Below are 17382 nucleotides of genomic sequence, written 5' to 3'. Positions count from 1 at the left end.
ACGTTGCCGTTGTCTTTGACCAGGATGAGCAGTCGATGCTCAGCCTCGTCCGTCTCCGTGAAGGAACGAAGTGTTCGGATCTGGCCCGTGTAGCGATCCAACGAAAACAGACTGTGGTCGCTGACTTGCTGCAGCGAAAACAGCAACCAGCCGTTGTATCCGATATCGGCATCATAGGCTCGGACTTTAGTCACCAAGTCTCCTGCTTTGAGATTCCGGGGAATTTCTTCCACTCCTTCGGCAGAACCGTTGGAGCTGACTGGATACAGGATGACTGGAGCGTTGTCGTTCTGATCCAGAATGAACACCTTCACTGTCACGTTGCTGCTCAGTGGAGGACTTCCACCATCGGTCGCCACCACTTGGAATTGGAAACTTTTCAGTGTCTCAAAGTCAAAGCTTTTCAGGGCTGAAATTTGTCCATTGTCAGAATTAATGTTGAGGAAAGATGCAATGTCATTTGTCTTTCCATCTCTAAATATTTGATATGAAATGGCCCCATTTTCATCTACGTCTTTTTCTGTTGCACTCACGGAAAATGCATATGCTCCGGCAATATTGTTTTCAAAAAGATAGAATTCTAACGGAGTTTGTTCAAAATGTGGACTGTTATCATTTACGTCAGCCACTTGGATGCTCAGAGTTTTAATCGCCGATAGAGGAGGCTTACCACAATCTATAGCTTTTATTATTAATTCATATTGTGGCACATCCTCTCTATCCAAAAATGTTTTGGTGACAACTGAGTACATGTTCTCCTTGTAAGACGGTTTTAATTCAAATGGTACGTTATTTGTAATTTGTGAAATAACTTTAGCATTCACACCGGAGTCTTTATCTGTGACACTAATAAGGGAAATAACTGTACCGGGTTTAGAATCTTCAGACACTTTTTTTGACAATGATGTCACTTCTATTTGTGGAGTATTGTCATTGACATCTTTGATTTTTATTATAATTCTACATTCTCCTGTCAGAGGAGGTGTTCCTTTATCTGATGCATCAATTTCCAGCTCATACACATCTTTTTCTTCAAAATCAATTTTTCCTTTTACATAAATCTCTCCAGTTCCTTTATCCATTTCAACAATGTCATAAATATCTCTACTTAACGTTTTTGAAAGGATGTAGTCAATTTCTCCATTACTTCCTTCATCTGGATCTGTTGCGTTCACTCTGAATATGGACGTGCCAGTTTCAATATTTTCTGTAATTGTAATTTCATAAATCTCCTGGCTAAAAATGGGTCTATTGTCATTGCTGTCAAGAACAACAATGGACACATTTAGAGTGCCTGAAAGTGGAGGTTTACCTCCATCGACCGCAGTGACCAGCAGCGAATGTTTGTCCTTGTGTTCCCGGTCCAAAGATTTCTTCAGCACCAGAAATGGGACCTTCCCCACGTCGCTTTGACGAATATTGACCTCAAAATGATCATTTTGCGTCAAGGTGTATGTACGGATGGAGTTGGTCCCTGCATCTGGATCCCGGGCTGTGTGCAATTGAAATCTCCTCCCTGGCAAAGTGTGCTCGGCGATTTCGAACACCTGCTCGCCTTCGGGGAAGCTCGGAGCGTGGTCGTTCACGTCTGCGATTTCGACCAGCACGTAGTGGATTTCAAGAGGGTTTTCCACAATGATTTTGAGCTCCAGGAGACATGCAGCACCGCCCTGGCACAGCTCTTCTCTGTCAATATGTTTGTGCACATACAGAGCCCCATTGTTCGTATTTACCTCAAAAATAGACTCCTTGGATCCAGACACGACGCGGAACCGTCGATCGGTCAAGCTGCTGATGTCGAGCCCAAGATCCTTGGCGATGTTTCCCACCACAGTCCCGTCTTTTACCTCCTCGGGAACAGAGTACCTTATCTGAGCCCGAACATGCTCTCCAAACAAAATCAGCAGAGCCAGATAAAAGCCAAAGCAGATGCGTCCCTTTTCACAGATTGTAGTACCGTTTCCCATGGTTATCCAACACAGAACCGAACCCAGTTCCGGTACCAGACACGGTTACAAGAGCGAAATGACCGAACGCACTGCAGCATTTGGTCCGCGCGGCTTCCTTTGCTCCATTCAGACAAAAGACGACTGAGAGGAGTGCCAAGCGATTTGTGGTCTCCTGATGTCATAGTGACACCAAGAGGTAGCAAGCATGAACTGCTTTTAGGACGTCACACGTTAGTCACAAATATTTACCTTGCCACACTGCAACGTTTTCTGTCATGCGGTGAACACGTGACGTCCGAACACGACTCAAATGTGTGGAGTTTGGATGCCAGCTGCAGAAGGGTAAATATTTAATGTTTATTGTGGATTTTTGCACCCATAAAAACACGAGACAGCGTGCTCTTTTGATATTGTGTGCATTTATAACAGACAGCTAAGTCACATCCACCTCCGTTTGAGCTCACTACTAAACTGTAAAATGTCAAATATCGTGGCGTATTTGTTGTTTCTGTTTTATTAATTTTTTTAATGTTCCTGATATATGTACCTGTGTGTAAAAAATGTATATACTGTAGGGGGAACTATTTATTTACTGTTGTGCGAATAACTGCAATTTTAATCTTTGAATACTGTACAGTACTCATTTTTATACTGCAGGAAAGCAAACCACAGTGAAATGCAAAACTGGGCTGAATATAGATTATTGTTGATCAGGCCATCTTGATCCCATCATAAGCCTGACTCCTGATGGGAAGTATGACTGCCGGAAAACGCAAAGAGAAGCAATGCTCATGTGTTATTTCAAGTGGAATATACCTACAAATAAATAACAGCCAACTGAAACAACAGCAGGATGATGCCAAGTGTTTTTCATCACAATTGTGTCGCGTGTCAGTGAGCACCAGAGTGTTGGCGTGGCTGCCCGGGACTACGGTGGAACCGATACTCATTCTGGGTCCGACTAGCATGTAGCGCTTGTCTCCTGATCTGTACTGGATGCTGTGACACAGCGTGCCATCATAATTGGCGTCTTGCAGATATTTGGAAGTGTACTCTGTGGATTTGGAGCACTGCATGGCGATCAGCACGATGATGCTGATGACAAAAAGGAGCGACACTGAGCCCAAAGTGATGATGAGATAAAAAGTCACGTTGTCCTCCTCGTCCACTTTTGCTGCACTTTTCACATCGGTAGCTGCAAAAGCCTCTTTGGGCTCCACAAGTTTGACGATCACAGTGGCTGTTGCCGACAGTGAAATGTTGCCATTGTCTTTGACCAGGATGAGCAGTCGATGCTCAGCCTCATCCGTCTCCGTGAAGGAGCGAAGTGTTCGGATCTGGCCCGTGTAGCGGTCCAAAGAAAACAGACTGTGGTCGCTGACTTGCTGCAGCGAAAACAGCAACCAGCCGTTATATCCGATATCGGCATCATAGGCTCGGACTTTAGTCACCAAGTCTCCTGCTTTCAGGTTGCGGGGAATTTCCTCCACCCCTTCAGCAGAACCGTTGGCGCTGACTGGATACAGGATGACTGGAGCGTTGTCGTTCTGATCCAGAATGAACACCTTCACTGTCACGTTGCTGCTCAGTGGAGGACTTCCACCGTCGGTGGCCACTACTTGAAATTGGAAACTTTTCACAGTCTCAAAATCGAAACTTTTTAATGCGGCGACGTCTCCATTTTCAGAATTTATATTCATAAAAGATGTTACTGCGTTATCCTTCTCAGTTCGAGCTATTTTGTATTGAATAACCGCATTTTCATTCACGTCATTATCAATTGCCCTTAAGGAGAACACTGATGCTCCTGCGATGTTGTTTTCTACCAGGTAAAAATTAAACGGGCTTTGTTCAAAACATGGATTGTTGTCATTCACGTCAGATAACTCGATGACAAATGTTCTAGAACTAGACAAAGGAGGATCTCCGCAATCTGTAGCTTGAATTGTTATTTCATAATGAGAAACTTCTTCACGATCCAAGAATCCCTTTGTAACAACTGAATATGTGTTCTCCTTATAGGAAGGTTTTAATTCAAAAGGGACATTGTTGGTGATATGCAAAATGATTTTACCATTTACACCAGAGTCTTTATCCTTAACACTAATAAGGGAAATAACCGTACCAGGCTTTGAGTCCTCTAACACTTTATTTGACAGTGACGTCACTTCGATGACAGGTGGATTATCATTGACATCTTTTATTTTCACAACCACACGACACCTGCTTGTCAGTGGTGGTGTTCCTTTGTCAGAGGCCTCAATTTCTATTTTATAAATCTCCGATTCCTCGTAGTTCACCGGCCCTTTCAACTTAATTTGGCCACTCAAGCTATCGATTTCAAAAATATCAGACACTTTGCTTGCCAAAGTCTTGCTCAGGCTATATTCTATTTCACCGTTTGTACCTTCGTCTGGATCTGTTGCGTTCACTCGTGTTACAATTGTACCACCTGCCACATTTTCGTAAATTTCAACATTATAAGTGTCCTGATTAAAAATGGGTCGATTATCATTGATGTCAAGCACAATAATGGAAACATTAAGCATGCCTGACTTTTGAGGTTTCCCTCCATCTATTGCAGTAACAAATAGGAAGTGCCTATTTTTATGTTCTCTGTCTAATGACCTCTTCAGAACCAAAAAGGGTAGTTTTTCATCGTCACTTTGAACAATATCGAGTTCAAAGTGTTCATTAGGCGATAGCGTGTACGTGCGCACCGAGTTCATTCCAGCATCTGGATCACTGGCTGCGTGCAGCTGGAATCGTGTTCCTGGTGATGAATGTTCAGCTATTTCAAAAATCTGTTTCTTTTGGGAAAAAACAGGACTGTGGTCGTTCACATCTATGATATCCACCACAATATAATGCACCTCAAGGGGATTCTCAACCAGGATCTTGAGCTCCATCAAGCAGGCGGCGCTCCCCTGACAAAGCTCCTCCCGGTCAATTTTGCGTCGGACTTGCAGGGCGCCATTGTCTGCGTTTACCTCGAAATATGCGTCCACGGCTTCTGACACCACTCTGAAACGCCTGTCACTCAGTGAGCTTCTGTCCAGTCCGAGATCTTTTGCAACGTTGCCCACAACAGTTGCAGTCGCCATTTCCTCGGGAATAGAGTAACGAAGCTCGGCCAAAGCACACTCCCCGAAAAACAACAGCAGAGACGAATGCAGAAGAAAGCACAATAACCTCCTTGTTTGACGTCCTCGTTCTCCTTTCATTGTTATGTAAACAAGACGAGCGCGCCACACAAAAAAAAAAATAATAACAATAATAAATCTGTCCAGTCCCAGCGATGGTGGCAATGTCATCAGAAATCAAACCGCACTATTCGGAGTCCCGGAACAAATGAACGCTCTCTTTAGATTGCAGACAAAAGCCCACAGCAGGACCCGCTTGTTAATGGCCTTATTGGTGTCACAGCGACATCTTCAGGATATTATAAATAGTTTCATTATCAATTATCAAATACATGCACTATACCATGTGACTTTATTCATCAAGAAAATGAAAGAAGAACAATCATATGTAATAAATAAATAAATAAATAATCACTAAGTAATTGCTATGGGAGACAGATTTAGTCTTCAATAGTGGTGGCTGTTTTTTCTATTAAAAAAAAAGAAAAAAATACTAAAAAATATCTGTACTCGTGAAAAATAGACTAGTCAAGAGGTTCAGGAATTACACAGTTCCCTCTTTTCTTCGAGCGAAAGAATCCAGTTGAAATTTCAGCACCTTGGAGAGCAGCATGATCCTCTCCTCACTTCACTCATCCGACCAAAAATTAACGTACTTTCTTCATAGTTAGGCAACGCTTTTTGGGATCCAGAGAGCAGTACATAAAGTTACCCCTTGGCAAGGGCATGATGATTTCCAACACTGGACCTCGGCAGTCCGAACAAAAGCAATGACAGACTGAAATTTCATTTGTTACAGGAAAGCAGGAACTGTATTGCACGGTAGTGAAAAGATGATGATTTCAACGATACATCCCTCCACACGCATGTCGGGCAGGGGATTAACATGTCAATCAACAATGCAGTGCACAGCCTTTGAAGGTTATTGTTTGTCAGATTCTTACCTCCCCCGAAGTGTGTCTCCTGTCAGGGAGCACCAGAGTGTTGGCGTGGCTGCCCGGAACTACGGTCGAACCGATACTCATTCTGGGTCCGACTAGCATGTAGCGCTTGTCTCCTGATCTGTACTGGATGCTGTGACACAGCGTGCCATCATAATTGGCGTCTTGCAGATATTTGGAAGTGTACTCCATGGATTTGGAGCACTGCATGGCGATCAGCACGATGATGCTGATGACAAAAAGGAGCGACACCGAGCCCAAAGTGATGATGAGATAAAAAGTCACATTGTCCTCTTCGTCCTCTTTTGATGCACTTTTGACATCGGAAGCTGCAAAAGCCTCTTTGGGCTCCACAAGTCTGATGGTCACAGTAGCTGTTGCCGAGAGCGAAACGTTGCCGTTGTCTTTGACCAGGATGAGCAGTCGATGCTCAGCCTCGTCCGTCTCCGTGAAGGAGCGAAGTGTTCGGATCTGGCCCGTGTAGCGGTCCAAAGAAAACAGACTGTGGTCGCTGACTTGCTGCAGCGAAAACAGCAACCAGCCGTTGTATCCGATATCGGCGTCATAGGCTCGGACTTTAGTCACCAAGTCTCCTGCTTTCAGGTTGCGGGGAATCTCCTCCACCCCTTCGGCAGAACTGTTGGAGCTGACTGGATACAGGATGACTGGAGCGTTGTCGTTCTGATCCAGAATGAACACCTTCACTGTCACGTTGCTGCTCAGTGGAGGACTTCCACCATCGGTGGCCACCACTTGGAATTGGAAACTTTTCAGCGTCTCAAAGTCAAAACTTTTTAGTGCAGTGATCTGCCCATTCTCTGAATTTATATGTAGAAAAGATGTGACATCATTTTCAACCCCTGCTCTAATAATATTGTAAGAAATAGCAGCATTTACATTCACATCCTTATCTGTTGCGCTAACAGAAAACACTGACTGTCCAGCAATATTATTTTCCGAAAGGTAAAAGTTAAGTGGGTACTGGTGGAAATGTGGTTTATTATCATTCACATCTGATATTTGAATGCTTAACGTTTGAAAAGTAGACAAGGGAGGTTCACCACAGTCTGTCGCCGTGATGGTTATTTTGTACTGCGACACTTCCTCTCTATCTAAATATTCCTTGGTGACGACTGAGTAAATGTTTTCTTTGTAGGAAGGTTTTAATTCAAATGGCACATCATTGGTAATCTGTGAAATAATTTTACCATTCACAGCAGAGTCTTTATCCGTTACACTAATGAGGGAAATCACTGTCCCGGGTTTGGAATCTTCAGATACTTTGCTTGACAGGGATGTGACTTCTATTTCAGGAGGGTTATCATTGACATCTTTTATTTTCACAATAATTCGACACCTCCCAGTTAAAGGAGGCTGCCCTTTATCAGATGCATGAATATCAAGTCTATAAATCTCCGAGTCCTCAAAATCAACAGGCCCTTTCAACCTAATGAGCCCACTTATCTTGTCTAATTCAAAAATGTCGTTCACATTTTGCAATGTTTTGCCCAAGCTAAATTCTATTTCACCATTTGTTCCTTCGTCGGGATCTGTGGCATTTACCCTTATAATGCTTACGCCAATTGGCACATTTTCTTTTATTTCCACAGAATAAGTGTCTTGACTAAACGTTGGGCGATTATCATTAGTATCAAGAACAATAATTGTCACATTTAGTGTGCTTGATTTTTGTGGCTTTCCCCCATCAACTGCAGTAACCAATAGAAAATGCTTACTATTCTGTTCTCGGTCTAAAGGCCTTTTCAGCACCATAAAAGGTATTTTCTCCTCGTCATTGGGGCTTATATCCAGTTCAAAATGTTCATTGGCCGTCAAAGTGTATGTGCGCACCGAGTTCGTTCCAGCATCTGGATCACGAGCTGCGAGCAGCTGAAAACGCGTCCCAGGAGACAAATGCTCGGCTATTTCAAATACCTGCTCTTCGTCTGAAAAGCTCGGAGAGTGATCGTTCACGTCAGTAATTTCCACCACGACGTGATGCATTTCCAGCGGGTTTTCAACGAGAATTTTCAGCTCCATGGCACACGCTGCGCTGCCCTCACAAAGCGCTTCTCGGTCGATTTTCCGACGGACCACCAATGCACCACTGTCCGGCCTGACTTGGAAAAACGTTTCTTTCGTACCAGACACCACGCGAAACTGTCGATCCACCAGAGAATACTTATCCAGGCCAAGATCCTTGGCAACGTTTCCAACCACAGTTCCCTCTTTCACCTCCTCTGGAACGGAGTAACGAAGTTCAGCCCAAGCTCGTTCTCCCAAATAAAAAAGCAGAGACAAAACAAAAGCCAGCCAGCGGCCGCAACCTTTTCCACTCCCCATCGTTCCAACAGACATCAAAGACACGATATCCTCTCTTCTTTTATGAACAATATGCCGTCCCTTTCACAGCGATGAAAATATGTCTCTGTGGAAAGTACATGCAAATCCTCCTGGTCCACGTATCTGTTTTGAATGGTGAGCTGTGGCAAACAAAGGATGTTCCAAGGGTGGGACTGCGTCCGTTTTGCGCTTGCTGATATTACAGTGACACCAAGGGGGAAGGAATATTACTGCCCTAATTCATATCACGGCACAACACGTAAGGAATATTAATTTAGAGCCGCCAATCAAATCCCATATGCAAGTGCATATATTTTAGTGCAACAGCCAGCAGGCTACACAACCTCAGAGGGCAACATCCACAACGTTTTAAGTCGTGGCACAAATTGCTGCTTTTGTTTTTCTGCCTTCCCCGTTTTTAATGTGCAGTTTAGAATTGCCTGATTAAATTGCACAAATTCCGACAATGGCGTCAGGGATCAACGTTATTGACATTTTATTTAGCATTTTATTTTGCTTTCCAATAATAAATGATTAAAAAAAATGTTTTCGCTACTTTTATTGCATAAAGTGTTTTAAAAAGTAGGGCATTGTGCAAATAAACTGGAATCTAAAGTGTTACATTGAAAATGAATCAATTGTTATTAATATGAATGAGAAGAACTGATGTAAGTCAAACACTAAATTTATTTAGCAACACCCTTTTTCTCACATTGCTAAGAGTAAATTTTGTACAACCAGCAGTGAGGCCGTAAACCTCTTAAATTAAAATGTAAGTCTTTTCAATGGGGAGCATAATGTATTTCTACTTTTTTAAATGAAAACTGTGTCATTCATTTGCTCCATTAGTGCGTAGTTAGCCATTAAAAGCTTCTTTCAGAAGGTGACAATACAACACGATGAAGCTCTCCCGTCCATGTTGACAAACGATTTAATATGAAGAGGGGAAGTCTTGAATGCAACCCATTTCAGGCACATGGGATTCAGTCCATGACAAGGAAATACAAAAGAGTTTGTGGTTCTGGTTGTCCGAAAGTAGCCACGACAGACCCAAAAAGTACAATTTGACGTAAGGGGTATAATATTGACATATTTAAACAGTCGAAGTTTTAAATTATGAAATCAGACAACAAAAAAACTCTGCCATTGGAAAATTTTGACGTTGCCGTTGTCTTTGACCAGGATGAGCAGTCGATGCTCAGCCTCGTCCGTCTCCGTGAAGGAACGAAGTGTTCGGATCTGGCCCGTGTAGCGATCCAACGAAAACAGACTGTGGTCGCTGACTTGCTGCAGCGAAAACAGCAACCAGCCGTTGTATCCGATATCGGCATCATAGGCTCGGACTTTAGTCACCAAGTCTCCTGCTTTGAGATTCCGGGGAATTTCTTCCACTCCTTCGGCAGAACCGTTGGAGCTGACTGGATACAGGATGACTGGAGCGTTGTCGTTCTGATCCAGAATGAACACCTTCACTGTCACGTTGCTGCTCAGTGGAGGACTTCCACCATCGGTCGCCACCACTTGGAATTGGAAACTTTTCAGTGTCTCAAAGTCAAAGCTTTTCAGGGCTGAAATTTGTCCATTGTCAGAATTAATGTTGAGGAAAGATGCAATGTCATTTGTCTTTCCATCTCTAAATATTTGATATGAAATGGCCCCATTTTCATCTACGTCTTTTTCTGTTGCACTCACGGAAAATGCATATGCTCCGGCAATATTGTTTTCAAAAAGATAGAATTCTAACGGAGTTTGTTCAAAATGTGGACTGTTATCATTTACGTCAGCCACTTGGATGCTCAGAGTTTTAATCGCCGATAGAGGAGGCTTACCACAATCTATAGCTTTTATTATTAATTCATATTGTGGCACATCCTCTCTATCCAAAAATGTTTTGGTGACAACTGAGTACATGTTCTCCTTGTAAGACGGTTTTAATTCAAATGGTACGTTATTTGTAATTTGTGAAATAACTTTAGCATTCACACCGGAGTCTTTATCTGTGACACTAATAAGGGAAATAACTGTACCGGGTTTAGAATCTTCAGACACTTTTTTTGACAATGATGTCACTTCTATTTGTGGAGTATTGTCATTGACATCTTTGATTTTTATTATAATTCTACATTCTCCTGTCAGAGGAGGTGTTCCTTTATCTGATGCATCAATTTCCAGCTCATACACATCTTTTTCTTCAAAATCAATTTTTCCTTTTACATAAATCTCTCCAGTTCCTTTATCCATTTCAAAAATGTCATAAATATCTCTGCTTAACGTTTTTGAAAAGATGTAGTCAATTTCTCCATTACTTCCTTCATCTGGATCTGTTGCGTTCGCTCTGAATACGGAAGTGCCAGTTTCAATATTTTCTGCAATTGTAATTTCATAAATCTCCTGGCTAAAAATGGGTCTATTGTCATTGATGTCAAGAACAACAATGGACACATTTAGAGTGCCTGAAAGTGGAGGTTTACCTCCATCGACCGCTGTGACCAGCAGCGAATGTTTGTCCTTGTGTTCCCGGTCCAAAGATTTCTTCAGCACCAGAAATGGGACCTTCCCCACGTCGCTTTGACGGATATTGACCTCAAAATGATCATTTTGCGTCAAGGTGTATGTACGGATGGAGTTGGTCCCTGCATCTGGATCCCGGGCTGTGTGCAATTGAAATCTCCTCCCTGGCAAAGTGTGCTCGGCGATTTCGAACACCTGCTCGCCTTCGGGGAAGCTCGGAGCGTGGTCGTTCACGTCTGCGATTTCGACCAGCACGTAGTGGATTTCAAGAGGGTTTTCCACAATGATTTTGAGCTCCAGGAGACATGCAGCACCGCCCTGGCACAGCTCTTCTCTGTCAATATGTTTGTGCACATACAGAGCCCCATTGTTCGTATTTACCTCAAAAATAGACTCCTTGGATCCAGACACGACGCGGAACCGTCGATCGGTCAAGCTGCTGATGTCGAGCCCAAGATCCTTGGCGATGTTTCCCACCACAGTCCCGTCTTTTACCTCCTCAGGAACAGAGTACCTTATCTGAGCCCGAACATGCTCTCCAAACAAAATCAGCAGAGCCAGATAAAAGCCAAAGCAGAGGCGTCCCTTTTCACAGATTGTAGGAACGTTTCCCATGGTTATCCAACACAGAACCGAACCCAGTTCCGGTACCAGACACGGTTACAAGAGCGAAATGACCGAACGCACTGCAGCATTTGGTCCGCGCGGCTTCCTTTGCTCCATTCAGACAAAAGACGACTGAGAGGAGTGCCAAGCGATTTGTGGTCTCCTGATGTCATAGTGACACCAAGAGGTAGCAAGCATGAACTGCTTTTAGGACGTCACACGTTAGTCACAAATATTTACCTTGCCACACTGCAACGTTTTCTGTCATGGTTCTGTCCATGTACTATCCGCATTCTTGCGAAACAATCAAAGCTACAACCATTCGTTTCATTAAATGAGGCCAAGTGTCTCATCAACATAAATGATTCAACGATTCAGAACGACGACCAAAAGAAAACAAACAAAAAAAATAAAACATGTTTTTGCTAATCTGCACAAGGAGTGACAGTTTTTTTGCACAACGTGTACACAGAAATACTGCCACATCATTATCCTTCAAATTCTATAAACACACCCTGATTTTTGTATTGCATTGTCAAAAAAAGTCATGATATTTGAGAAGCATGTGCAGTACACTACTCACTATTTAAGTTAAAAAAAAACCTGAATCACGAAAGTTACACCATTTAACTACAATAGGCCACAGATTAGACAGTACATGAAGTACAGTATAGGCATGAAACGTATAACCTTGGTAGACAAATTTTGCAAACTTAATTGATAGGCAGGTAAGATGGGTAGGTTTTGGTATCAGTAATTAAAAAAAAAACAAAAAACAAAAAGTAGAATTGAACCGTCAAAGCCACAAATCCACTCATCCAAGCATTTCTAACGAAATGTTTCTGAAACAAAACTGAAGTCAACAGTCAGACCATGAGTTATGTTTCTCATCAGTGATTACTTTACTGAACACATGCCCACATATTATTGCAGTGTCATGAACATTCCAAATTATTTGGACACATCCATCCATCCACTTTCTGATCAGCTCACAAGGGTCGTGGGTGCGCCTGGGCCCTTCCAAGCTGTCTTCGGGCAGGAGGCGAGGTACACCCTGAACAGGTTGCCAGCCCATCGCAGGGCACACATAGACAAACAACCATCCACGCTCACACTTACACCTAGGGACAATTTTGAGTGTTCAATCAGCCAGCCATGCATGTTTCCGGAATGTGGAAGGAAACCGGAATACCCAGAGAGAACCCACGCAGGCACGGAGAGAATATGCAAACTCCACACAAAAAAACTGGAGCCGGAATCGAACCCGCGACCTCTGTACTGTGAGGCCAAGGTGCTAACCAGTTGACCACTGGGCCACCCTATTTGCACACAATAATTGTTATATTCCAAGGGCAATAGAATTATGGTATCTGAAAATATGTGCATTATAACTCTCATTGACTAATGTCTGTTAAAAAAATATATACATCAATGTAAACTTTTTGATTTGCAATATACTGAAAGGCCTTGAATGCACTTATCCGGGGAAAAAGGTCAAACCTAGCAAGGTACATTTAGCATTTCACTCAACTGACTTGTAGGTATAGGAAGATTCCTTTGGGTGTGCTTTGGAATATGTGTACGTTTAGAAGAATCAAAACAAAGTGTCACAGCAATAATTCAACTGAGATCAAATGGTTTGAGGAAAGTTGAGGTCAAATGTCAGACTAGTAGGATATTGAAAGCGATTGCCTTACTGCAAAAGACAAAGTCAACAAAAACAAGATATCGATGTAATTGTTGAAAGCACATATAAAACATGAGCGACAGAAATGTTTTTTGCATTTTTCTTACCTCCCCGGAAGTGTGTCTCCTGTCAGGGAGCACCAGAGTGTTGGCGTGGCTGCCCGGGACTACGGTCGAACCGATACTCATTCTGGGTCCGACGAGCATGTAGCGCTTGTCTCCTGATCTGTACTGGATGCTGTGACACAGCGTGCCATCATAATTGGCGTCTTGCAGATATTTGGAAGTGTACTCTGTGGATTTGGAGCACTGCATGGCGATCAGCACGATGATGCTGATGACAAAAAGGAGCGACACCGAGCCCAAAGTGATGATGAGATAAAAAGTCACGTTGTCCTCCTCGTCCACTTTTGCTGCACTTTTGATGTCGGAAGCTGCAAAAGCCTCTTTGGGCTCCACGAGCTTGATGGTCACAGTCGCTGTTGCCGAGAGTGAATATCCGATATCGGCGTCATAGGCTCGGACTTTAGTCACCCAGTCTCCTGCTTTCAGGTTGCGGGGAATCTCCTCCACCCCTTCGGCAGAACCATTCGTGCTGACTGGATACAGGATGACTGGAGCATTGTCGTTCTGATCCAGAATGAACACCTTCACTGTCACGTTGCTGCTCAGTGGAGGACTTCCACCATCGGTGGCCACCACTTGGAATTGGAAACTTTTCAGCGTCTCAAAGTCAAAACTTTTCAGTGCGGATATTTGGCCATTTTCTGAATTGACATTCAGGAAAGATGTCATATCAGTATGACCCCCCTGTCTGACAATATAATAAGATATTGCAGCATTGTCATCTAAGTCTTTATCAAAGGCACTCACCGAAAAGACGGAAGCACCAGCTTCATTGTTTTCTGTCAGATATAACTCTAAAGGATTTTGTGGGAATTCTGGGATATTATCATTTACATCTTTTACCTGGATGTTTACAGTTTTGAATGTGGAAAGGGCAGGTTCACCACAGTCAGTCGCTGTTATTGATATGTCATAACTTGATTTCGTTTCTCTATCTAAAGTGTCTTTTGTCACTAAGGAATACATATTTTCCTTGAATGATGGCTTTAATTCAAGCGGCACATTTTCTGTTAGACTGCAGATAACTTTACCGTTAAGGCCTGAATCATTATCGGTGATACTAATGAGTGCAATCACAGTCCCGTGTTTTGCATCTTCTGGCACCATGCTAGTAATTGATGTCACTTCGATGTCGGGTTTATTGTCATTCACATCTTGAATCTTTATGATGACTCTGCAGTCTGTTGTCATGGGAGGCTGACCTTTGTCAGAAGCCTGCACATCTAACTTGAAAACATTGTATGTCTCAAAGTCAATTTGCCCATCAACTCGAATTACTCCCAATATTTTGTCCAGACTGAAAAGACGCTTCACCTCTACATTCATGTCCCCCCCAAAATCATATTCCACCTCCCCATTCGCTCCCTCATCCAGGTCAGTGGCTTGCACTCTGATTACAGCGGTGCCTAATGCTGCATTTTCTTTCAGTACAACAGAATATCCTTCATTGGAAAAAATAGGTCGATTATCATTGACATCAAGAACACGTACCGTCACATTAAGGTTTGCAGATTTAGATGGTGTCCCTCCATCTATAGCAGACAAAATTAAGCTATGGTTCACTTTCTCTTCCCTGTCTAGCTGTTTTTGCAACACTAAAAATGGAATTTTATCATCATCTCTATCCCGAATTTCAAGTTGAAAATGATCATTCTGACTCAATTTGTAACGCTGGATTGAATTCATTCCAACATCAGGGTCTCTTGCGCCTGGCAACTGAAACCGTACACCAGATAAAGTACTTTCTGCTATTTCTATTATTTTCCCCTTTTCTGCAAAGGTCGGTGCATGGTCGTTGGCATCTGTCACTTCCACGGAGACATAGTGGATCTCCAGTGGGTTCTCAACAACAATTTTGAGATCCATCACGCAGACAGCGCTTTTGTCGCACAGCTGCTCGCGATCGAGGCGTTTATGCACCAACAGAAGCCCATTGTTCGGGTTTACCTCAAACAGCGCGTCCTGTGCGCCAGACACAAGGCGAAACATCCTGCTCGTCAAAGTGCCGATGTCGAGGCCCAAATCTTTTGCAACATTCCCAACAATAGATCCAACCTTAACCTCTTCTGCGGTGGAATATTTCAGCTGGGCTGAAACCAGCTGTCCGTAACAAATCACGAGGGAAAAAAGCACAGGGCGCGTCCAAAACATTTTTTCTCCGCCTTCTTCCTTTATCCTCGTTTGAGCAACTCTTTAAAACACCAGAAGTGAATAGCAATAAATATTTTCCACACGTAACCCGTGGTTAAAAATAAAGAAACACGCTCAGACAGAGAAAGGTCTCCATGCGAGCCGAAGCGATTGTGTTCTTTGTGGTCCAGCAATAACACTCTTTTAAAAGAGCACATTTTGCTGGGCCATCCACGTTGTAACACTGACACCCAGTGGACGATTATCCTCGGTATTATGGCGCTGTGACGCTGTGGTGAAAAAAAGATGGAGAACCAATTGGATTGGGAGCGCTCTGAAGTCGCTGGTAGGTAGCCTGAAGACTGGCTATGTGTGTGACAGCTAGTTTTCTGTCCCAGCCGAGTTGCTCCCTCAAAATGTATTTCTGCTTGCACGCAAAGGACTACAGGACTGTTGCTGTTCTGTAATTCCTCATTTTTAAAAAAAGCATTCAAGCAACATGGCTGCAGGGTGGAAGTTGCTTGCCTCGTGTGGATGGACTGAATGAATGGGTCTGTCATCGAAATGTCTGTATTTTGAGGGGAATAGTCAACAGCAACATATTAAGGGTGCGGGGACTATATTACTGAGTTAATAATTAATTTTACATTTGTGAATTGAACAAGTTCGTGGAAAAAAATGAATTTTCCCAACACTGCTTTTCAGTCATGTGGATTCAATGGCATTCGTTCAGCACCACAGACAGCGCCAGACCTGAAAATGACGGACTGAGTAAAACAGCATTCTCACAACTGGCCTGACGAACAATGGAACGTCTTGTTTGAGTCCATCACAACCAGAAGAAGATGCTAACTAATTTGCCAGGGTTAAAATATGTTTGGACACCTTTGCCTTCTTTATTAACTAATATCCATTCAGTCATGACAAGAACAAACAAACACAGAAACTAAAATATTAAGTGGGATTTAAAGGTCTTTTTCAAAGAACTTTTTTCTAAATGACTGACTCTCTACTGGTGGATCAGAACCCAAAAGTGGGTCGTAGAGCCATTTTGTGGGTTGAGGAGAGCTAATAATAACAATAACATATATTTTTTTAAAAAGTAAGTGACGGGAAATGTTAATCGTGGTCCAGTCAGGCACAAGTTTACTCACGAAACAAAATGCATTTCAACTTTTCAACCTTTGGTCTTGCGGGCGTCATAGCGAGCAATTTGCTTTTGGTGATACAGTACACTCAAGTTCATTTGAAACAGCGTAGGTATGTATTTTCAGAGGCTACTTAAAAAAATGCTTGATTGTTCTTAACTTCCATGTGAGTTGTGACCTTGCCACAACAGGAAGATGTGGGTCCAAAGGCGACAATAGTTGAGAAACAATGTTCTTAATGTTACCAAACGTTGTGTTTTGTGTGTGCTTTCAGTAAAAATGAAAAAAAAAATGTCTGTCTTACCTCCCCCGAAGTGTGTCTCCTGTCAGGGAGCACCAGAGTGTTGGCATGGCTGCCCGGGACTACGGGGGGACCGATACTCCTTCTGGGGCCGACTAGCATGTAGCGCTTGTCTCCTGATCTGTATTGGATGCTGTGACACAGTGTGCCATCATAATTGGCGTCTTGCAGATATTTGGAAGTGTACTCTGTGGATTTGGAGCACTGCATGGCGATTAGCACGATGATGCTGATGACAAAAAGGAGCGACACCGAGCCCAAAGTGATGATGAGATAAAAAGTCACGTTGTCCTCCTCGTCCACTTTTGCTGCACTTTTGATGTCAGAAGCTGCAAAAGCTTCTTTCGGCTCTACAAGCTTGACGGTCACGGTGGCTGTTGCTGAGAGCGAAATGTTGCCGTTGTCTTTGACCAGGATGAGCAGTCGATGCTCAGCCTCGTCCGTCTCCGTGAAGGAGCGAAGTGTTCGGATCTGGCCCGTGTAGCGGTCCACAGAAAA

At 43.2% G+C, this 17382-nt stretch overlaps 2 protein-coding genes and 1 pseudogene across 2 annotated transcripts in view; all 3 read right to left on the bottom strand.

Moving 5' to 3' along the window:
* LOC109518685 (uncharacterized) overlaps positions 1-11502 on the bottom strand; it is a 19236-nt gene extending 7734 nt beyond the window's left edge. The window contains exons 1-4 of the mRNA XM_019874700.1: positions 9538-11502; positions 6031-8436; positions 2810-5254; positions 3-2009 (exon numbers count right to left, since the gene is read on the bottom strand). Coding sequence (XP_019730259.1) covers positions 3-2009; positions 2810-5254; positions 6031-8436; positions 9538-11502 — 8823 coding nt within the window. The remainder of the gene's footprint in view (positions 1-2; positions 2010-2809; positions 5255-6030; positions 8437-9537) is intronic.
* Positions 11503-12987: 1485 nt separating this feature from the next.
* LOC109518684 (protocadherin alpha-8-like) lies at positions 12988-15629 on the bottom strand. The gene is made up of 2 exons (XM_019874699.1): positions 13288-15629; positions 12988-12993 (listed from the first exon to the last, which is right to left on the bottom strand). Exons 1-2 carry the CDS (start codon positions 15454-15456, stop codon positions 12988-12990), a joined length of 2175 nt encoding a protein of 724 aa, XP_019730258.1. The 5' UTR covers positions 15457-15629.
* A 521-nt stretch (positions 15630-16150) lies between these two features.
* The window catches only part of LOC109518683 (protocadherin alpha-8-like), a 4461-nt pseudogene continuing 3229 nt past the window's right edge, over positions 16151-17382 (bottom strand).

The sequence above is a fragment of the Hippocampus comes genome, unplaced genomic scaffold (assembly GCF_001891065.2).
Source record: "Hippocampus comes isolate QL1 unplaced genomic scaffold, H_comes_QL1_v1.1 scaffold118, whole genome shotgun sequence".
NCBI lineage: Eukaryota > Metazoa > Chordata > Actinopteri > Syngnathiformes > Syngnathidae > Hippocampus > Hippocampus comes.
This window is presented reverse-complemented; position numbering and strand designations above follow the sequence as displayed.

Bases quoted from the DNA above. Each gene is read 5' to 3' on its own strand.
- LOC109518684 (XM_019874699.1), bottom strand. From the start codon at position 15,456: ATGTTTTGGACGCGCCCTGTGCTTTTTTCCCTCGTGATTTGTTACGGA.